Genomic DNA, 23,973 nt, shown 5'->3' on the forward strand with positions numbered 1-23,973 from the left:
GTATGGGAAAAGCCAGAACTTTTTAACTTCTGTCCTGCTTTCCTAAAACTCAAAGCTATGTCCAGAAATGTGATTACCGTAGGTCAAATTAGGAAAACAGCCAAAAAAGATTTCACAGGTTTTTCTAAAAAGTGAAGGAAACAGAGCTCCAGTCCAGTCATTGTTACTAAAGTTGCACCAGTGCCCAAATATAAGGACCAACCCGTGTCCAATGTTCTTAAAACAGAACAGGTAAGGAATTTTTATACAAAATATTATAGAAAAATCTTTAAAGAGAAGAAAATGCAGCCACAACAAAGACTGCAGAATGTTTGATAACAGGGTGAGGCTAGTGACAGCAGATTCTACAAAGTTATTGTAAAATTAAAATCTGAAGGGGGGCACGATGTAAAGCAACAATGTAGTGAGTCACAAATCAGACAAATAAAACAAAAACTTTTTTTCAGGTGTCATTTAGGCTACTTACTCTAGTAATAAATTTATATTAACCATTTAATTGTCAACTGTGTTAATGTATAATGTTGTTGTTTTATTCTTTAATCATCTCATTTGCTCTTTTTATTCCTGCCCATATAAAGTATTTTGAGTATTTGCAAGGACTACTTTGATCCAGTAAAAAGGTGTTTAATTCACACAGAACCGTTGTCGAATGTGCATTTCCAGAGTTGAGCACAGGGCAGCCAGGTTTTTGAGCAAAGGTGTGTGACTTTAAACGCTGCACATCACTTTTGTTGCATGGTCAGAATGGTCATTGAGCGCACAACTCGGGGCACAAAAATTAGGCCATATCGCACGGGTTAATGTCAATCTCTGTGCACAGCCACAGTACACTGGTGGTCCCGGGCTTGAACAACTGTTTGTAATTAGCGAGGGAGGACTGTTAGCAGTGCATATACGAATGTGATTGGCACCGCTGCAGCAGCTGAAAGCAGAACATTGTCAGTATTAAAGGGGAAAGACGTTTGGTGTAAAAATATTTTTGTGTTTCACTTAGTGAACAAAGGTACTCAAGTATTTGAAGTTCAAAACAAAAAGGTAAAAAGAAACAATTGGACATTTTTGTGTGTGTGGTTTAGTTAATCATTCATTCCATTCCTTATCCAAAAGGCTTTCTCAATGCAAAGATCTTTCAAGCTTTAAAGCTAAATGTACCAGTTAGGGCTTGGCTGTAGTTTTGAACCCAAATGCAGAGGCTAAAAGGCAAGGGTGAGCTCTTGCAGTGTTTTTAAAGAATTAACACAGGTAAAAGACACAGCAATACAAAAAAACCAACTTAAAATGTAAAACAAACCAGAACCATGGAGACATCAGGGTAAATAGCACATGGAGTCAGGGATAGGCAAGGAGAGGTGAAGTAAGACGAGGAACCAGCACTGAGGAATTGCACAAGGAGAGTATTTATGGTAGACTGAACAAAGAGAAGACAAACGAGCAGATTGGGAGCAGGTGTGAAGAGAACAGTCAAGGAAGGAGGTAGGGAAAAGGAGACCAACACAAGAGGGCAACAAAATAAAAACCTTTGAACTCAAATATATCCAGAAAGTACAACAAAATAGGAATAAAACTTAAAAACATTGAACAAAGTAAAACATAACAGAACCAAGACCATGCCAGTACCCATCAATTGGACTCTCCTACTGACTGTAAAGTTCGATCTGCATAACAGCACTTTTTATAAAGCTTCACAGCCTGCAACTTCTATAAAACTACCTTTGAACTGAGGAAGGGCGTTGGATAAAGGAAGACAAGTTCTCTTAAATGTTCAATAACATTTCCTTTTATCTAATAGAACAGTTTAGAACAGTTTATCTGATAGAACAGTTTGAGTTCTAGGCTTCAGTAAAAACCTCTATTATTTTCACATTTTGAAGCTTTATTTGTTTAAACCCAGGATGTCATGAAAACAAAAAGGAACATGTCACGTCAACCATGGTTCAGATGAAACAGTGGAAAGAGGTGATTCTGGCCAAGCAACAACAAACTTAATGTGAGTTTTATATCATCTACTGAGTCTACTAGAAGAAAAATTGCTGTTTTGTGACTCTACAAATGATTATCCATCAGCAGGGGGTCAGGCTGAATTAGTATTGAGAGCCAAACTGAAACTGCTTTCCAAAATTAACAATACATGACTGAAGCATCTTTATGACTGCCTGGATAATTTATTATGTTATCAACCCAGAGAAATAAAATGACTAAAAATATCAAATTCATTATTGCAATTTTTTTAGTAATGCTAAAAAATGTACAAAAGGACAGTATGATTTGGAAAAAGAACATTCAAAAAAATAAAATAAAAAACCCCAGCAGCAATAGACTATTGTTGGTGAAATGCTTTACTCATAAAAAAAAAAAGAAAAAGTTTCTACAGCATGATGAAAGAAAAATAATTTCTATTCCCTGACAAGCTTTTTTTCTCATTTATGTAAAGGCTGCATCCCCTGTGCATTTTGTTTCATTTTATTTCTCATTCTTGTTCCACATGTGCTTCCACATTTGTGATTGCTCTAAACCTATTGTTCATTTGTTGTTTTTCCCCTCACAGCGTCTACATTTGCTACAGGGATTTATTTGTTTGCTGCAGGGCTGTCACAGCAGATGTTGATTGATTTTCTCATGTATTGTCCACGATGCTGTCTGACACCTAGATTTTGCTTTACCTGCCGCAGCAGCTCATTCTAGTAATATTTTTTCCTCTCCACCTTTCAGCTTTAGACACTTTTGACTGATGTATGACTTTCTTTCTACAGCTACATACACACATTTATCCAGACAAGCTCAAATCTCAGCATTGGATTTTTCTTTTAGACTCGTCTGAGTTTGTAGGTTATTTTCAAACTTCAATCAATCATAAACGTTAAACTCAAAGACTGCTATCTATAGATGGTAGAATCCAGACAATACTGCCTGGGTCTACAACAGGAAAACTTAATTAACTACTCAAAGCTTTAGCTCTGGCAGATCTTAATGCAGAAGGTCGTTTAGACGGCAAATCAAATTCTCATTAGGGTTTGGCAGTAATGAGCACTATGAAAAAAGTATCTGTCTCCTTCCAGACTTTTCTTTTGCATTTGAAGTGTTTCAGATCCTTAAACTTTGTTATAAGTTAGATAAAACCAAGTAAACACAAAAAAAGAGCTTGTACAGATTATTTTAATTACTAGAGCAAGCTATTCAAAAAAGTTTTTCCCCTTTATCTAATAACTTGCACCACCCCTGGCAACAACTACTGGCCTTACCTTTTCATTGCTGGGGAGGATTTTTTTTTCTGTTGCTCATGTGACTTTCTGGTGTGATTTGGATCATTGCCATGCTGTATAATTCCCATTTCACTCAATCTAGAGGTCAAAAACTAACAACTGAATAAGTTCTTTAAGAATTCACAATAGAGAGAATAACTTATGCATCTATCAACTACAGAAAGTCGTCTAGATGTAAACCAGCTGTAACTAAAGCCTTCAGTCCTTGTTCTTCTCTCTCTTTTACCCTCCAGTAAATACCATCAGGGGAGTTTTACTACTGGTTTTTAAAAATAAAACCACTAATTTTCCTATTTTACTCACTTTATGTTTTTGATGTTAGGATTTTTTTTAAAGATCTGAAACATTTAGAAAACTAAATAGCAAAAACAGAAGATCTGATGGATGTTATTCATAAAGATTTTGGAAATATAACCCCACATTTAGGATGCTGGAAAGTCAACTTTGGATCAAACAAACCTATAATTTTTAGTGTTTAGATTACTTTTTGTTTGGAAGAACGTTTTTTTTTTCCTTCTCCATTTTGAGTATGCGAGCTTGAGCGTTAGAGAGGTTGTCTTCGTTAGCTCCAATTCTGGTTTCCATTTCCTGTAGGCCTACCTGTTCAGCCAGCGTTGACATTGACTGTTAAATTTTTGTAAGCGATTGTTGGATGTAATCAGTTTTTTGATTTATATGCCCAGTGAGCTCCTCTTTCGATTCACGGATAGCCTTCATCAGGGATTTCAATGTTAGTTTATCTTGTTCAGCCGCCATCTTCCCCACGTGAGAGGACTGCATAAGCCGACGGAAAACGTCCAAAAACAGTTAAATTTCAGCACCAATTAATCAGGTTCAAGTAGTAGATACTTGTTCACTGATTCAGGAGTAAGTTCTATATTTGGAGCAATGTAGTTGCTAGTATAGTCATCACCACTGAGGATTGCCTGGAGCTCACCGACACACGTCTGCTTGCAGAGGTTGCATCACGTGGAAGAACGTTTAAAAAAAAAGAAGAGTTTGCAATTGAGAATAAAATGCAGGTCAGCTTGGAAATCTACTAAAAAGGGCAAAAAGATAATCCAAAGCAAATGGAATAATCATGGAGCATAACAAGCTTGATTTGACGGATAATCACAAGTTAAATTTGTGTAGTTTTCTTTAGAAAAGCCGAATAAAAATTAGAGAGAAGAAAACACTGGATACAGCCCAACCCTCCTTCCTAAGATTATTCATTCAAACTGTTGTAATCAACTGGCAATAAGGCAGGAGTTTTTAGTCCTGAAATTAGCTGGATGTAAAAACTTAATTTACCGTGGCACATTTTCCATTTAATTTGTTTGACAAAGAACGTATGAAAAGTCAAGCCAAAACCAAATATCATAAAAATAATGAAGTGTCAGCTGTCTTCATTTTTTAATCACTGCTTCAGATGTATTGGGCTCCAAGTTAAGTGAAGTGTAATTATGTTCCGATCCTGTATAGCTGCTGCTCCCGCAAGACTTTAATTAGCTCTACTTTCTACACTATGGGAAGTTATGACCAGATGCCTGAGGGTCCCATCCAGGTGGAAATAAAGACAGAGTTTTAAAGACAGAAAAGAAATTTACATAAATAATTTTGTGGTTCATTAAAAACGAAAGGAGTCCGATATGAGTTTATCAAATGTCATGAAGAGAAGCAGGCCACCCGGTGAGATCATACTCAGTTTCCTGGGCTGATTGATTTGAAAGCTGTGAAATGAGACAGACATCATGAAGCACTTTGGATGGCTTCCTGCTGGCTATGTGAGCTTCTGAGCAGATTGTTTGGGTAAACTTATATAGGCTCCAATTATTAAGCTTTTGGCACTGAAGTGGCAGCCTTTTATATTTGGGCTGCACGCAGATTTCTTTATGAACTCAAATTTGCTCGGCTATCAACTGCCTTAAATGCAGTGAGGTTTAAAGAGGGCAACTGGTGCTGTGGATTTTTTGGTGAAGAAAAGAAACTCGGCAGAAACCTGAGCTGCATAGAAAAAGAAAATCCAGTTCCTTCTTAGAGTGTCCAAATTGTATTAGACTGTCTTGTTTTTGATATTTTAGCTCTACCAAATTTATTATTGGTTTGGAAATAACACTTATAATAATGTCAATCAACAAATGCTAATAACTTTACCAATATTATTATGGTTATAAATATATACTATCAAAAGTAGACTTAGAAAAAAACCCATCAAATGGTTAAAATATTACCTTTGAGGTTGAATGGCACGCAGCTCTTCAAGTCTTACCTTATACTTATATTAATGTTTTATGTCAGACAAGCCTAATAACTTGAAGAAAAAAAAAAGTAGAAGAAAATGCAATTTTAAATGCCCATGTGGCAATAAATTCGGGTTTACTCGTGATTAAAAACCATCCAATACTTGCATCAAACAGCAGGTTTGTCCTGACTCAGATACTTTTCATATGATTACTACGGTGGTCTTGTAACAATATAATAAAGCATGAACAGTTTTTGCTTTGGCTAAACCAGGATGCTTTAGATTTTTTTGACATGTATCTGTGGTAGGGGTGTTATAACAGGTTTTAAAATATACAAGAAACTGCCTTCTTGTAAATTCTACTTGTGACCCATTTAGAAATCTCATACAAGGAAGTACCAATGTTGGCTAGTGAATTGCTTGGAGTGGGTCCAATTGACAGCTGTTTTTCTTATTAGTTTCAATAGTTTTTTTAGTGCTTATAGACTGTATGTTTCTTTATCATTTTAAAATGGCTTTGTTAAATAATAATATAGTAATAAATATGCAATTTAAAGTATCAGTGCAGTTACTCTAACAATGCAGTACACACCCTTCATCCTTATCTACTTAAATCATATGAAATAGTTGTGTGAAAGGACCTTTTGTTCAACAAAATGCTCCACTTTTCTGGAATTCAAGATCAGCATTAATGTTTTTGGCACCATTTGACAGAAACTTCCAAATTATAAGCAGCGCGATGGCAGCTTTAAACTCTAAACTCTTTACCAAGAGTTTAGAGTATGTTTGATCACCTCATCTACCAGTAATTTCTCTAATCTACACTCTATATACCCTAAAACCATGGTAGTTAACAAAGCTTTTTTCCTCCATTTTCCTTTTCCTCTTGTTGCAGACACGCCTGGTTTGGTGCATTTTGTCTGTTTCTTTTCCTTTGTATCTCACCTCCCAGATGGTCGAAGCAGATGGCTAACCATCCTGCTGATCGTGTCTTACTGTCAAAACAGTATTCCCCTCTCAAGAGTCACCCACGGCCTAAAGCATGAACATGTGATCGCTTGTGTCCCTGGCTGGACAACTTTCATAAACTGTAATATTGGTAAATACAGTAAAAAGCAATCTGACTAAATGAAGTTTGATGTCATGATAGAGCAGCTGAACATTGTATTGGAAGCTTTTCTCTTCTACAGGGTTCTATATAGAGTTCTACAGAACATCGGTTTAAATAGACAAGAGTTTTTTTATTGTAAAATATGCAATGATGACACAAATTTATGGAGTAATTCGCCAATTCAGCTGATTATCTTGAGTTGATTTTTTTAGTTTAATGGAAGACTGAATTAAATGAATTAAATTAAAAATTCAGTCATGAATTAAATTAATTCATGACTGAATTGAAAAAAGAAATAAAAGACGAGATCCTCTTTTCCTGAGACGCTTCAAAAGCAAATCAAAGGCAGAGAAAAAAGGTGTGAGATTCACCACAAAATAAGCTCAGATGGAAGCTTCTATCAGAACTCATCACTTTTCCTCAAGGTCGTTTTTTTGTTTTTTACTACTGGGCCCTAGTGATTAGCAGCATTCCCTGACAAGCAATTAACAAACATTCTTAAATATATATAACAGTATGTGGTTTAAAGAGTAAGTCAAAGGCTTTTAGTACCATGAAAATATATTCTCCCAATTGAACTTTTTCAAATCTTGTCATATTTTATGTGTTTTGTTGTTTTATGTATTTTATTAGACTTTCATGTTACAGACAAAGACAAGTTAACACATTGATGTAAGAGAGAGCATAAGGAGAAAAGGTTTTCCAATTAAAAACCTGAAAAGCGTCTCATGCATATAAATAAGCTTGTTATATTCTGCTACCCCTTCATAAGTATTTCAGGGAACTGCCTTTCAGAAGCTGCCTAATTATTAGTAACAAGAGTTCTTCTTCAAGTTTTAGTATCTATCCAGCCCCGAACGGTCTGTAAGATAATGTCAGACAATAATCAGCAACAGACCAAAGATCAAACCAGACAAAGATTAATGTCTAGTAATGCTCATGTCATTCGTCATCGGATTGGTGATGTATTTTCGCCCTGGGGTGCAAAAAATCTTCGCCCACTGACTCTCGCTAAAAGTTGCACATGCGTAGTAGCTCCTATGCAAAAGGATAGGAGACCTCTGGGGGCAGGAGATGTGCTCCCAGAGCTCGTCCCGAGCTGACAGGGACTGTCATCACAGTCTTAGTGTGGTTGAGTGACAAGTCGAGTCACGGATGTTAAGTCCCTTAAAGCAAACTAACCTAGAGAAGCTGGAGGTGAAATCGTTGGGACCTGATCATCCAAACATCAAAATGAATCAGCAAGCCAAAAGACAAATGGAGCTGGTTTAGCTAGCTTGGCTAACTGCATGTAGCGAGGCTAATGCTTTATTCTGCAGCCTTAACCTCCTGCCTCCTTTTAAAATGTCAGGATCAGACCGAGTAGGGATAGAGACAGGTAGGACTGATTTAAAGCACTTTTTAGAAAAGGCAAAAAGAATGAAGAATCTGGGATTCACATGGAAAATAATATAATACAGTAATACAGTGTAATTTTTCTAGGTGTTTGTTAATTTGCATAGTTTCACTTAAATTAAAAACATTATCAGAAATTAAATAGTTTTTTTTTTATATTTAAAAATATAAAGCTGACTAATTGCCACCATTATTAAACTGGTATATTATTTTTTTTTAGGATTGTGACACTATTGGACCATGCAAAACACAGATTCACCTTCACATAGCCTCAGAAGGGCAAGATTTATGTACAAGAAGTAAACCTGTACATTAAATTATGTTTTTTTTTATGAAGTGTTTTATATTGTTTTTTGTTGTTGGCATTCATAAAAATATACTGGTGTGATAACTTAGTATACTTTTGATTGGTTTTTGCACGTCTATTTTGAATTTATAGCCCACCTGGGGAAAGCTCCACCAGCCATCACTGATCTCAACAAAGAAATGAAAGAATCACGGTCACTTAAGGTATTTAAAAAATGTATTACATTATATTTTTAGGTAAGTGTGAAACTATAGAATAACTTTAGTTGTTTATAACAATGCTTAAAATCAATGCAAAACATTTATAAGTCAGATGAAGGTGTTGCATTATATTACAAGAAATGATTCTTTTCCCTGCTCCTTTACATTCAAACTGTGCTGTAGTGTATCAAAGTCTGATTTTTTGTTTTTGTTTTTATATAAATGAAATAAGAAAAAATATTAAAAAAAAAAAACTCTTGCCATGATCTTTGGAGTTAATTATTTCAGAGCGCTTCACAACAGCTATTTTCGCCCATCATGGTGATGTGTTTTATGTGTTTAAGCATTTGTGAATGCAATAAATGGCATTTGGATTGAATTAACACCATTGAGCCTCCCCTGATTCAGAGAACAGCAGCCGTCCCTGATGCAACTTCAATCTTAACAGGGCAAGTAATGCTGGGCAACAACAACAGATTTTTTCATCTTAGACTAATGTCTATTTTGAGCCTCTGGTATATGGGCATGCATGCAGTGCCTTGCAAAAACCTTCATACCCTTCGGACTTTACTTTGGACTTCACCCTTTGAATAAGAGAATTTTTAGGTCTCTAAATAAACCTTCATTCAATGAAGGAGAGCAATTATCATAATAACCATCAAGATCCTAAAGGTAGCTGAGGGTGAGTTCCATTGCTTAGATGGGGGAATGTGTTGGCCATTTATCTGGTTGTTAAACATAGAGCGAGGCAGCCTCTATTAAAGGAAAGCCCCAGTTTACTACTGTACACAGCAACATATGGAGGAAGCTGCTTGGGTCAAAGTGGACCAAAGCTGAAATCTTTGGCCTACATGCAGTACTCTATTTATGCAGTGAATCTAACCCTGCAAAAAACTTGGACATATTATTGCTACCAGGCACAAGGAAACCATTCAGAGTCCACAGCAAGATGGAATATTTTCAATCAAGACATGTTCATGTATTGAATCACCAAATCAAACCCCAGATATTATTATGTTTGACAATCTAGCAAGACTTGAAAACTGTTTTTTTTTAAGGCAACAGCCATTTACATAAAAACATGTAATGAAGGTTGGTGTTGTACCATGATCAAGGCAGAAAAAAACTAAAAAAGCACGAATACAGCTGCATGATTTACTGATTGTAAAAATCAACACAGCAGGAACAGGTTCTCCACATTTATTAAAATAACTTTCCCTTTAGCTCACCTCGTTTCTCTATGTCTGCAGATTTATTCCAGTTTCTGATCATTTACAAGTCCTGCCCCGTAAGTTATTTCACACCTCAGTAAACTGAAAAGTCGAATGAGATGTTTAATTAATTTTTTCTTCCATTAACTTTATTTTATCATATTCCACTTGGAAAGAGCAGCATACTAGTTACCATGCTGCATAATCAAATTATGCACATCCTTGCTTCCTAACTGCTTACAATAGGGGACCGGGTCTTTGCGTCTCTCAAGCCCTTTTATCCACAGCAAGCAAGAGAGTTTGAGGTTTGCATGTAAATATACTATATAGCCTTCCAGGAGGAACCCTTTTTTTGTCAGCTCAATCCAGTCATTGACACTCTGATATTGTGGGATGCTCTGGCTAATTTCTATACATGTTCTTGTCAATCAAACCTTTCCCAAATGGCAGCTCATTATTATTAACACCCAGAGTAGCCTGAGAGGAGCGATTGTATTGCAACCCATCCCATTCAACTATAGAATAAATAGTTGAAGCAGGTTGGTCAATGCAGACCTATTCAAGCTTCTTCATGATCTGAAAGGTTTTAATTTTTTATTTATTGTGGTATGCATATCATTTTTTTTCACAGACAGGCCAAAGAGGAGAGGAGGTAATTGCATTTGCAGTGGCATTGTGTTTGCAGACAGAGCAGGACATTTTCCTCATTTCACAAACCAAAACACTTAAGTTAATATAAGTGTAGAGCAATTCTAGTCACTAAAGGGGATTGTATGTGTTGGATGTAGAACCATAGCTGCTGATAAGACTGCTTCATTTTATTCATATATTAAAACCTTACACTACCAATACGATGATAAAATTTTTTAGAATTTACTTACAATGAAGACATCCAAGACTATTACCACACTATTGTAGCTTTAGTAAAACTAAATCATTATCTTGGAACTACTTACTAAGGAGAACTAAACTATTTTTTGAATTAAGCACTAACTTCAGGAGGTAAGAAGAATAAAAATGTAATTGGATTAAAATATACCTATTTAAAAATTATCAATTGTGTTCTCATATTTGACTATAGTTTGTATTAGGAGTGGAATGGTTCACAAAATCCACGGTTCGGTTCGGTTCATCGTTTCGTGGTCACGGTTTTCGGTTCGTTTCGGTATGTTGATTGTTAGGAAAATCTATTATGTCTTGTATAGTACAACACGTGTTGCACAATGCTTGCACACTGTTGCACTTTTATCCACAACTTTCTTTCCACCGTCATCGTAGGTCACTCTAAATGCAAAGCGGTCCCACACAGCAGACCTATAAAGTGCTGCTGGCGCGTCTTCCAACTCCTGTTCTTTCCCACTCGCCATACCCACACAATTCTCCACAACAACTGATTTTTTTCTGCTACACCCAGCTACACTGCTTCACTTCTTCTTCTTGTTTACTACTGGTGGTTGGCTTTGGTCGCAGAACCGCCACCTTCTGCTCTGTAAACGCCTATGAGAAAAAGGAGCAGCGCATCAACTGAACGCAACACACGTGAATCGAACTGAGACAGTCGGTTCGGACGGTTTTCATAAACTGTTCCATCCCTAGTTTGTATGCGTAGTAAAATCTCAAGGGTAAAAAGAAAAGTAAGGAAGTGAGAAAAGGAATTACATACTTTTTGGTGCATCAATCTCAGCAAAAAAATAAAAAAGCCCTTTGAGAAAGTTAAACAGTTTGTCTGGGTTGTGTTATTGTCCCATTTCTTAGCTCCACTATCGGGGGGATCTCTGCACAGCAGCTGTTTGAACAAGCCTGAAAGTTGTTCTGTGGAAGGGAATTAGCAGCTGTGTTATCTGCTCCAGGTCAAAGATTTCCCACTTTGAATCACTCTGAAGCCATATTGGACATGAATAAAAAAAAATATATATATATTTTTAAAAGTCTCAGAGTGATGCTCAGCATTCATGCAGTTTCCCAACCCTTTTTTGTAATATTTTAAGGATAACTGCCCTGTAACCATTTATATACACAGTTTAGTGGATGTAAAAGCCTTTATTGGTATTATAGGAATTAAACTACCAAGGCTAGTCATTATTTGAGTTACATGCAGGCTGATAAAACATCTACAGAACTTTTTGTTGAAAGAAAGATGTGGAAATTATCTGCTGTTACTTTAAATCTTTATGCACAGTGTTGGGAGCTGGAGGTCTGTCCACCTTCCTCCAGCAGAGGGCGCCTCTAGGTCTCCTGGAGCTGAGCTGACGACCACATCTGAGATCCATCAGTCATAAGGAGACCAGCTTATAAGCAGCAGCAGGACTTCTCTCCAGCGCCAGAGTGTTAAGCCAGTTATGGTTATGTCTGATTCTCTGACTCCCAGAACTTTGAACCTTGAACCTGATCAGTTTTTGTCTTCTCTGCCTCCTAGGAAGAAACCTGACTGAACCCTGGAACTCTGGAAGAGTTTCATCTGCTGTAATCCGCCTGCCGGCTCTCAGAATCTCTCCAGCAGAATCTAACTGTCTGAACCTGCCTGCCCGCCCTCAAGAAGAGGATCGGAAGAAAGACTCTGGATCTGAACACTGTTAAGTCTGAAGTCAAGCCCTGCTGCTGCTTAGCCCTCTGCCCACTCCAAGCCTCTGGACCCAACTCGGTTCCCTCCTCCAGCTGCTAATCTGAATCACGTCACAGGTACAAACCTGCACAATTCCTCCGACAAAGATCTTCAGCATCCTGGCTAACCTAACTGTCCTTCTCTACAGAGAACCCTGTGTGACCAGTCCCGGATCTGTTTCTCTGATTCACTCAAATAACTTGTGTTTATCTTTTAATAAACAGTCAAACTTTTAACCTGCCTCCGTTGTGTTCTGCATTTGGGTTAGAACCCTGAACCCAATCATGACACACAGAAACTAAACTTTAATGATTAAAACAGTTTCATTCATGATATCCATTGGATTTTTTAAAAATAACATTATACTCGCTTGATGACACAAAGTACAAAGGCTACACTATAATTGCATGACAATTTAGAACTTAATTTAAAATGGGTAAATTAGAATATCAAAATATTGCAAAATATGGAAAAGGATGTTGTACCAGGAAACATTCTGACATCCCAACTGGATGAATAAAGAGAGGAACAATGAGATGAAATAATAAAAGATTACCCATGTACCTTTTAATTTGGGTCTTTGTCCAAATAGTTACATTAAAACAATAAAATATTTATTATAAATATAATGTATTTTTTCCCAGCATTTTTTATTGTCATTACCTTGCTAGACCAACAAAATTAACTCTCTTCATTTAACCCATCCCCTTGGGGAGCAGTGGCTGCCATTGTGTGGCGCCCAGGAGCAGTGTGGGGTTAAGGGTCTTGTTCAGGGACCCCTAGTGGCAGTCCATGATTGGGGCTCGATTTTAAGCGTAATGTTGGGTTTCCTTTAAAAACAAAAAAAACAAAAAACAAAAGAAACTTTAGCATTTCCTATGGAAGCTGAAAAATATTATTCTAAAAGATAGACAAATGCAGATTTTAAACTTGACGCATGGCGGGGACAGCCCAGAAAATTGATGATGTTGGAAGAGCAATGAGCTGCTGAGTGCACCACCAGGGCAGACATAGAGCTAAGTGCGCACAAAGACGGATTTTGCTGCTGGCTTAGGGTTTAGAGCTGGCTTAGAGTTTGTCAGAGTTAAACATGCACCAGGCAGAAGTTTAAAGAACATATGTGAGATTTAAACTCTACAGACATGATAACTTCCTGCTCAGACTGGTAACAGTGCCCTGAAACTGATCGCACACAATAGCAGGCAGTAGGTATTACCAGAACTTCATACTGCCCCTAAATCTTTTATTGGTCCAGACTACTGGACAGCTCCAGCTTACTTTAATCCCTGGTACTATGTGACATGTATTGCAATGCATCCAAAAGAAAGTTTATTGCAAATGAATCAGATTCAAACACTATTCAATTAAGATAATAAGAAGTGATCATCTGCAGAAAATAAAATAAAATGTGTTTTGCTTATTTTGATGCAAAGTTAGGTTCTGAGTGACTAGTTGTTGCAGATTAACACAAACACAAGATTTCTTTAGCAGTTGTGGTTGAATGAATTCTACCCATAATCTTACCTTTGGTTTTCTTAGAAGAGCGGCTTCACTGAATGAAAAAAAAAAAAAAACTGTGTAAAAACCTCAGGGGAGGCCACTGCTGGCCGACACCTAACAGAAACTGCTGAGTTATCACTCTATGATAACAACAGAACAACCATCAGCTTGAAACACGAGAGGCTAGATGACTGTATCATTGCTGCTCCTGGCAGCAAAAACATGCTATTTATGTAGAGGAAAAGCTACTCAGTGGGGTATAATGGGAGGCTTTGAAATGGTCATCAACAACCATAAATGTCTCTGGCTTCGATAAAGCACTGCAGCAATTTGTAACCCAAGATCCATTCTCCAGCCTCACTTCAAGTGCTTTTTCACTAAAGCAGTGAGCACCTCAGATGTGTCATTAAAGCCATCTCAAGATTCTGAAATGGCTGTAAGGCTGACGTTAAATGAAGAGTTGGATCTTTCAAGCATTCCTCTCTCCAATAATCCTATGGAGGGCGTCCAGTTGCAGAGCAGTTCCACTCGGCTTGAGAGAAACATTTTCTGAATTTAAAAGCTCACCAATTCTTCAGCATGCCACCCGCTCACATGAAGCGTTAAATTCGGCTCAAAGTGGAAGCAAAAGAGATTTACATTTTTTCTATACCGACTTTACAGCCTTTGGGTTGGCTGAAGATTTGCAGTATGGGGATTTTTTTCCCTTTCTACTTCCAACTCAGGAACTGAAATGTGTCATCATAGCTTCCTTTGACACCCTTGGGTTTTTTTTTTATCTTCAGCTAAATCCCTAAAGCAGAGACACAGAGGAAATCTCTACTAAAAGTGCTTTAAAAGTCAGAATTGGAAATTCATAATCTGTCTCAAGAACCGGTTAACCCTCCTGCTACACGAATTATTGGATTTTTAATTGAGGCTTTTTGTGAAAACAGGATTTTAAAGTACAGTATATACCAAGAAACATCCAGCTTTGAAAAAAATCTAACCTACAATATTTGTGTTAAAGATTTGAGAAAAGTTAGAAGTTATTTCTCCTACCTTAGAGCCTTTTCATGAAGTTAAAAATCTATTTAAAGTTCTCTTCTATATCAATAGGAATCTATTAGCATTTGCACTTCAATGCAACTTTATCATTAAAAAATTTTTTGCAAAAGTTTTTATATTCCTGATAGAGCTTTCTTTTTTTTTTTTAACAACATTATAATATACTGTAGTGTACTCTCCTAGCCTGACCTGTCATGCTGAGCTGGACTGCTAAGTCATGGTAGATTTGCAGGGGTGTCGTACAGCTTCCGATTTCAATGTACAGACTGAACAGGGCTGTGTGGAAAGTCTGAAGCCTGGATTATTGCTTAATATCTGGACAGGCATGTGTTTGCATATTATGAGACCTCTGCAAGAAACTGGTTAGAGGAATTTTGTTTGGTGGTTTAAAAATAAGGAGGAGATACTACCTACAAATACATAAAACAAGTTTCATACTCTAATTTTAACCATTTTCCCTCACTTATCAATCATGATCTTCCGTGTTGGGCTATAACACGAAAACCTCCCAAAAAACGTTTGTGTTAGTGGAAGTTTGGCATAAAATATAAGAATGGACAAGAGGAATAAATCATTTTGTAAGAAAGTGTAGTATTAAGTAGCTCCTTACCCGCATTCCCAGCTCGATGTTCTCGCCTCCATATACTTCCATGCCTGGATCAAGCAGGCCAATCTCACCAAAGTATTCCCGATCAACCACAAAGGAGCACCCAATCATAGCTGGAGTCCTGCACAGCAAAGAAATAAAGATAAATGAAACACATATGAACATTTTTTTATGATTCTAAGTGCTCGGAGCCGGTTTCGTTTACCACTCAGGATGAAGTCACCAAACTCAAAAAACTCTACATGGCAAGGCTTCAGGGGTGGACTAAGTCTGTCCTGAATACTTTAGAGCTCTGGCTGTTGTTGGGCTGTCTTGTATGACACACCTCTCAACATTGCATAGAGGTCCGGGATAGTCCCCCTGTATTGGCAGACTGATGATGATTGGTGGTTCCTCTAAATGAGAAAGATGATAGGAGGGTTTGTTCCCAATATATGGGAATTACACTCCTCAGCCTCCCTGGTAAGGCCAATACCAGGGTGGTGGAGAGGAGAGTCCGGCTGATGGTCAAACTTCGGTTTTAGGAGGAGCAGTGTGGTTTTTGACCTGCCTGTGGAACAGTAGACCAGCTTTACAGCCTTTGCAGGGTGCTCAATGGTTCATGGGGGTTTACCCAACACTTCGACATGTGCTTTGTGGACCTGGAAAAGGTATTTGTGGGGGGCTCTGAGGAGTACAAAGTTGGAGGCGTTTTTCTAGGGGCCATCCGACCTCTGTACAAGCAGTGCAGAAGCTTGGTCCACATTAAGTCAGACCTGTTCCCGGTGCATGATGGACTGCGACAGGGTTGTCTTCTGTCAAACGTTCTGTTCATAACCTTTATGGATAAGATTTCTAGGCGAAGCAAATGCGGCACAGGGAATGGTTCGGGAACTAGCGGATCTCGTCCCTGCTTTTTGTGAATAACCTGGTTCTGCTGCCTCCCTCATGCCAGGACCTACAGCATGTACTGGGGCGCTTCACAGCTGAGTGTGAAGCGGCTGGGAAGAAAATCCGCACCTTCTAGTTTGAGGTCATGGTTTTCGTTGAACATGTTGAACATGACTGAAAGAATGAGATCTTTAATACAAGTGGCTGAAATTACCTCTCTGGAGGGTGACTGGGCTCTTCTTTAGAGAAAGGGTGAGGAACTCAGTCATTTGGGAGGGTTTTCAGGTAGAGCCACTTCTCCTCCACATCCAAATTAGTCAGCTGAGGTGGCTCGGACTTTTTTTTTTAGATGCCCCCTGGGAGGAGGCCCAGGGGACAACCCAGGACATGCTGGAGGGACTATGTGTCTGGACTAGCTGAGAGAGAATCTTTGGCTTTCCCCAGCATAGCTGGAGGTGTCTTTGCAGTGGGAAGTCTGGGATTCTCTACTGAGACTGCTGCCCCCACAACCCGGTCCTGGATGAAGTGGGACATAACAATGATTTTTAACGATTCTTAATATCCATCCATTTGTTTTTCCACGGTAGTCAGATGATGATATGCCTCTGTTAAACTAAAGGAATCTGCTCTTGGATCTATGTGCTAATGTCAAAACTCAAAGTTTATATCCGCATAAACAAAGCACATTTCAGACTGAAAATGATCTTCTAAAAGAAAAAAGGCAAGAGGGGAACATAAAGATCTTTTCATTTTATTGCAGATTACACTTAGCAGTGCAGCCCATATGAGAATTCTGTTCTACTTGCACATCAGCACAGACAGAGGCTTAAGAGATTAAGAAATAATGTGGGCATGTAAAGTTAATTTTTTTTTTAAAGGGGAAGGTAAAATAATCTGATAAAATGACAACTACAGTATGGAAAAAAGGTTTGGTTTCCTGTTACAATAAAGCAGGTATATTTCTGTATTCTCAAACTTGATTAAGGTCAATGTATTTTTTATAGGGTTGACTTTTATTTGTTTCTTTTTAAATGAGTGCTCTAAAGTAATTATTCTCTGTAAATGTTTATCTTGAAAAAACTGTAGTCAGTTCACTTAACTAAGGCTTCTTAAAATTATGAAAACAACACTTCAAACTAGGCTGATCACCTGCTTATTAAGTTAGGGTCATCCAGGGGCTGAGTGATATGACAACCTTAGCATGTATGCAGTACAATGGAGAATTTTTTCATGGTTTATGTTGATAGAAGTTTAGTCTAACTATCGTTATCAAAGAGAAGTCATGTTAAAAAAGTTTTTTTGGATCACTTATTATTAACATCATCTCAGATGTGCTGCAGCTGATGGTCAGAGAAAGCAGCATTAGTAGGATGGGGGTAAGATCTCTTACACTACAGGTACTCATTAAAACACAATACATCAGGTTTTCAGACTACAGGTATACCCCCTTTAAAATGATAACTATGATGAACTTGCAAAGGCAGATCAACAAATACAAGCTGAAACCTCATAAATTAAGAACTCTGTCATTAACAGTAACAGATGTTAAAAAAACAACAACAAGAAACTAAGATTAAAAACTAAAGTTCACCATGTTATGTGGAGGAGGCAGAAAAAACCCCCCAGCTGATCTTACCTGCATGCAAGCAGAGGAGAAAAGCATTGAACAAAGTTTCCCCCGACTCAGAAAAAGCAAAGCTAAAACAATATTATCTAGTGCTGAAAATAATTTATGACAGCACGCAGTGCTTTAATTCTGTGGAGCACACTTACAGTAAGATAACATTCCCTCTCATCGACACACAGTGAACCCCACTCTCCACAATGAGGTTAAAACCAAATCTCTGGATCACTTTAAGCAGATAGGATGGCTCTAACATGTGATGCAAGGACTCTTATGTCACTGCGACCGCCTGTTTTTTCATGTGTGGCTGCCAGCACTAAAATAAATGCAGTAAATAAGAGTCAAAAACAAGTATAAATAAACTGTGACATGATGTGGTAGAGAAATACCAGATACCTGAGAGGAATCTGTTTTAGACAGATAATAAGTGATCTTAGACTCATGTTTTTGATGTAAAAAATTTGGTTTTCATGTTTAAAATTCCATGTATAGACACACATTCTTTAAAGAGTGGTGGAGCAGATCTTTTGTTATGTTCTAAATGAAGTATTGGAGATGGACTCTATCAGCAAATGCTGTCTCAATCCATTAGAAAAGGGATGAGACAATATTGATATCTTGATTAATTCCTAAATAAATCTGATAAATAAATAATTATCTACAAAAATGGTTGCATGCATTTTTATGTCCCTTTTTTTTAAAGGGAAATTATAGCTAGTAGGTAAAAAAAAAAGTACCAAACTAATCCTAATTTATGTTTTAGTTTTATTGATTAATGATTAATGATTTATTGAAAACAAAGTAATGAAAAATATATATACTTTAATGAAAAAAAAATATATATATATACTTGAATGAAAGTATAGAAATTAAATCAATCTTCATCTTTTAACTTTCCTTTCTCATATGTAAAACAACTCAATAAATAATAATAAGCTGAAGAGAGTCATTGGAGGAAGGAATTTTTATGATATATTTTTCATTTCTAACCATACAGCTTTAAAATTGTAGACCAAAATGATGAGTTAATAAGAAGTCAAAATTATCAATTATCTATATAAGTTTGATAAAAATGATGCCATGTAGAATTTCATTCTTTTTTAGTAAATGGGAGATGAAAAGTCTTACAAATTCTCTGTTGGTCAAAAGTCCACCTAAGGGGGCATCTGGGAGGTTTATTTATGATGACATTTGTCACTGTGTGCACTGAACAACAGCGGCATTTAACACTGGTCAAGCCCTTGTCTGACAAATCGGTTTTGAGCAGCATTTTTACAGCTGTCAAGATGAAAAAAAGCAAAGGGGCAGGACAAGTCATGAAAGAAACCATGGAGGAAAAAAACACACTGCTATGTTTTTGTCTTTTACAATTTCAATGTTTTTACAGCCTAGATTAGATAAAAAAGAAAAAACGAAAAAAAAATATATTTTTTTTTAATGTTTCCCTTTTCATTGCAAAGATCTAACAAGACATTTTCACTACCTGAGACACCTTCTACATCCCAGACCCACAGAGCAGGAAGGCAGAGCAAGAGACGGCTTTATTTCACTCTAACCTCACAGTTTAGTACTTTCCTCTTGCCAAGTCTTAAGTGTTTCAGTGGCAGCCTTTATGCTGGGAACATCATTATTGTAGAGTAACTGGGAATGATCTCAATTCATCTAGCTAACATAATAACCAGAGAGACTTAACCATGCATGTTATTACAAACATAAAGACACTCACAAGTGAAAATCTCAGCCTTGGTACTGAAGACATAGCAGTATGTAGTAGTTTTAAGAGCATCTGGGCTGTGCTGTGATTTATTGAGTCTGTACTAAGAGAGTGCATTGGGCCATACGGTGTGTAAGCCAAAGTGAAAGAAGCTTTTAAGCTCAGACCTCAGATAAAACACAGTGTGAGCCATCACTTTTGAGTGTTATTTTGGACATCCTGGATAAACGAATAAAAGAGACAACAGTGAAAACCTCTCAGAACGATGGATTTTATATTAAAAAAAAAGCCTTTTTACAAAACCTTTACTCATGTGGTGAGTATGGCTTTACATTTTTGCAGTCATATAATGTTAAATGACTTCTGTCAAATTGATTCAATACGCTTAAATTAGTTCAAAAGTAACATCAAAAAACACTGTGGCATAGTTCTTAACCACTTCCATGTGTTTATAATTCAATGAATATAGATGAAGCTGTTTTCGTCTAAACGTGACAGTGCAAATCACTGTTTATGCCTCCTCACATAACAAAATTCAGTCTTGTCAGGCATTTCAAGTGGGAGACAATGTGGCTTTTACATGCTAAAATGTACATTTGTGAGCATCCAGAAGAAACCAAGCGTTATTTGTCTCACCTGTCTCATCTTTTTGACAAACCAGCTACCTTGGTTTTCCATACAACATAAACCTGTTAGAACATTGTTTGGGCAAAGCTTCCTGGCAGCATTTTTTTCCTTTTATATTGAAAAATATTTAATGAAAAGAATGTGGTTTAAATTTTGACATAGGAAGAAAAAAATAACATGCAAATAATTATTTAAAAAACTGCAAAAACAAACATTTGCTAAGATCCGTTATATACGATAGGTGTCACTACATTCAGTGAAAAAAAAATTAAATATGGATTCATTTTTAAATAATAAATTTAAAATCACAATTAATTACAGTTAAATCTCAAAAACTGAAACTGAAAATACAATTAGAAGAATTTTATTGATACATTTACTGGCGCTCAGACCTCGGCAAGAAACATTAGCACTAAATTTTGCTTATGCATAAAAAGGAGTAAAGAAAAGGGATGTTTCCCCCCCAGGCCTGAAACTGGTGGTGGGGTGAAGATAGATGAAGTTGGTCAGTCCATGATCGCTGGCTGGCGAGACAGTGTGCTTGAGCTGTATGGAGACATACATTGGACTTTGAGAGCTGATATTAGCGCTTCACTCGTAGACCTGGAAGACAGATGTCCAGCTTGGATAAAAACGGTTGCTTGAACCTGTCCATGATGAGCAAGCATGAAGCCACAGTGGAGAAGAAAAACTCCCCTTTCAGAAGAAGCCTCTGGCAGAACCAGGCTCAACATGGCGGTCCTCTGCCTCTGACTCGGCTTTAGCTACGATGGTGGAGATGAGGATCGAGGTGGGTTGAATTGGGGTCATCTGAATCAAAGTCCGACATAGCGCAACCACTGCCTGCGCTTTTTTGTAGCAGAGTGAGATGTGGATTTGGAGACCTTTTAAGATGAACTATGAATGCTGATTGACTTTCGTGGAGATATGGTTGAAAACTGATTGGCCTGTGACAGAGGCGCATAAGGGTAAGTAATCGTTTTTCAGTTGAACTTCTGCCTAGGCTCCATTAAAAAAAAAATAAAGATGATTGATCAAACCCTAGGGTGTTTAAGGTCCACTACAGAAATTCTAATAAATAAATAAACATTTATATGCCTCAAGTTACAAAAGCCTCACTTAGAAATTGACAAAAGAAACTACTTTGGTTGTGGAGGCATTTTTAAAGATATTAAATCGATATTTTATTGATTTGTAGAGGCGTTTGTGTATTCAACCAATAGTTTGGGTCATGAGTCGACTCTTGTTGGTCTTTGTGGGTGAAAACTGAAAAGTTTAGTAACCCCTACTATGAATCCGTTTCTTGAAGACATCAAACAATTAGCACCATTTCCATTTGTACTGATAGATCCAACATCTTAACAAAACAAATACAATCTTCACAATGATTCTGATTTTTCTCAAACTGCATGAGATATTACGTTATTGTTACTGTGCTTTACATTATGAAAATGTTAATGTGGTTACAGGATTTAAAAAAAAACATGATAAGAATTAAATTAATGTTAAATTAGTTGGCAACTATAAAAAAAATTAAATTATAAATCATATTTTTAGTCCTTTTCCTAAAGCAGACGGAGACACAGCATAGAAAGCTCTGTATCCCATTGTGCTCAATCTGGATATGGGAATCTGAAGATGGTTTGGTTGATGAGAGCAGAAGGAGTACTGTATGTTGAGGTTTGTGGGGTGAAAAATTGCTGCATATACCTACTAGTATTGTCAGCAGTGAAAGCTTAATGTATAAATACAGGATTTAAGTAGTATTAGAATAGTTCTTGTCAAAGTTTCATGCTGTTCTCATTTGTTGGATCTGCAAGGTGATCAAATGCACAATATTTAACCAATTCCCTCGACGAGAACCAATTAACTGAAGCCAATTATGTGAATAATTGGAGCCATCTGTTCCTCCTAAAAACTGAAAAGAGACTAAACACCATACATCGGAAGTGCCTTCAATGATCACCTCATAATTTGCTTATTCTGAGGCGAGATGTTGCAGCGGCAATCCATCCTGCAGAAATAAATTAGCAGGACAAAAAAAACTAGAAGTTGACAAAAACTGCATTGACTTAAATTAAATTGATATATATTTAGGTCTAATAGAAAAATAATTGACTCTGTGTTGCAAGTACTAAGGTACTGTAATGTAAAGGTCTCACAGATTTATTCCTACATGGTTTGGTTATTTTTAGTGTACAGAAGGTGAGTCTGCAGGGGCCACTCATCCCTTGCCTAGCCACTGTTTGCAGAATGAGTGAGTGATAGATGTATGAGACAGATCAATAAAAAGTATCTAAGATTCAGCTGCACCAATCATAAATTTGTAACTGGTTTTCAAACTATTTGAAATGCCTATAATATAATGTTTTTGGATATCTAACCTACTCTAATACCTGAATTTTTTGCAATAGTTTCAATAATGAAGCTGGCCAATATGGCAAAAATAAACATCACTGACCAAAATGCTATGAAAACTTCAATGAAGCAGCTGTTCATTTAACTATACCTGCTCTTAATCCAATAAGCATCAGAGTCCTGCTAAAAAGACTTCAATCAGCAGCCCAACCTGCCACCAACAAGCATCCGAGTTGGATTGCCTGTCAGTCTTTGATTCTGATGACTCTGATTCAACCCTCCTCCACCCCCTGCACCACCATCCTTCCAAATTCATCTGGCTTCTTCTCCATTCCGCTGCTTACCCCTATCGTAGTAATTCTCTGGACATATACTGCTTTTACAAGGCATACTCAGCCGCTCCAGCATAGACCCCCATGTTGAGCCCAGTTCTGCCAGAGATTTTTTTTCCGAAGGGTAGGTTTTTTTTTTCTCTCTCCTCTGTCGCTTTATGCTTACTCAGCAAGGAGGTTCAAACCTGCCAGGTCTCAGCTGGCATCCATCTTCATACCATCTCCGGTACACCACCAGTTTCAGGCAGTTTCAGCATCTCGTGCATGTCATAAAAGTAAACTACATTGTTAATGTAACCCTGCCAAGCCTGAGCGCCACAGTCTTGAAATATTGTTTCAATAAAACTCTTCTAATTGCCTTCCCTCTTCTGTGATTTTTTCAGGTTGAATTAAGATAATTAATCACTATCTTAGGACCAGGCCCAATATCACAGCCTATGTGAAAGAATGCAGTCTGTCATGGTTTTGGTTCTGTAGTCCTTTACTTTGCTCAATGTTTCCTGGTTTTATTGGTTTAATTCCTATTTTGTTGTAGTTTCTAGATTTATGTTAGTTCTCAGGTTTTTCTGTTGTTGTCCTCAGTTGCCCTCTTGTGTGTTTTCCTTTCCCCTTGGCTCCCTCGTTGTCTCCTCTCACACCTGCTCCTTGTCAGCTCGTTAGCCCTGCCATTGTCTCAGTCAGCTACATATACTCTCCCTCTGCAATCACTCCTTGTTGGTTCCTTGTTGTCGCTGTTCCTGTCGTCACTGTTCTCTGCTCACTTCGTCTCTCCCTGATGTCTCCATGGTTCTGGTCTGTATTACATTTTTAGTTGGATTTTTGAATTTTGCCCCTCTTATTATTATTTGCAATAATAAATCACCTCAGCCTCTCTGCCTCTGCATTTGAGTCCTCTAAACCACAACCAAAACGTGACACAGTCAGTTTTAGAATTAAAATTGATGTTTATTATTATTTTATATACAAAATCATTACAAATGTGAT

General features: G+C 37.3%; 1 protein-coding gene across 1 annotated transcript in view; it reads right to left on the reverse strand.

The window, feature by feature from the left end:
• The window catches only part of galnt9 (polypeptide N-acetylgalactosaminyltransferase 9), a 167,934-nt gene that overhangs the window by 45,651 nt on the left and 98,310 nt on the right, over positions 1-23,973 (reverse strand). Inside the window, exon 6 of the mRNA XM_015379653.1 lies at positions 15,468-15,585. Within this exon, the coding sequence (XP_015235139.1) occupies positions 15,468-15,585 (118 nt within the window). The remainder of the gene's footprint in view (positions 1-15,467; positions 15,586-23,973) is intronic.

This window comes from Cyprinodon variegatus, unplaced genomic scaffold (assembly GCF_000732505.1).
Source record: "Cyprinodon variegatus isolate N-32 unplaced genomic scaffold, C_variegatus-1.0 Scaffold197, whole genome shotgun sequence".
Lineage (NCBI taxonomy): Eukaryota > Metazoa > Chordata > Actinopteri > Cyprinodontiformes > Cyprinodontidae > Cyprinodon > Cyprinodon variegatus.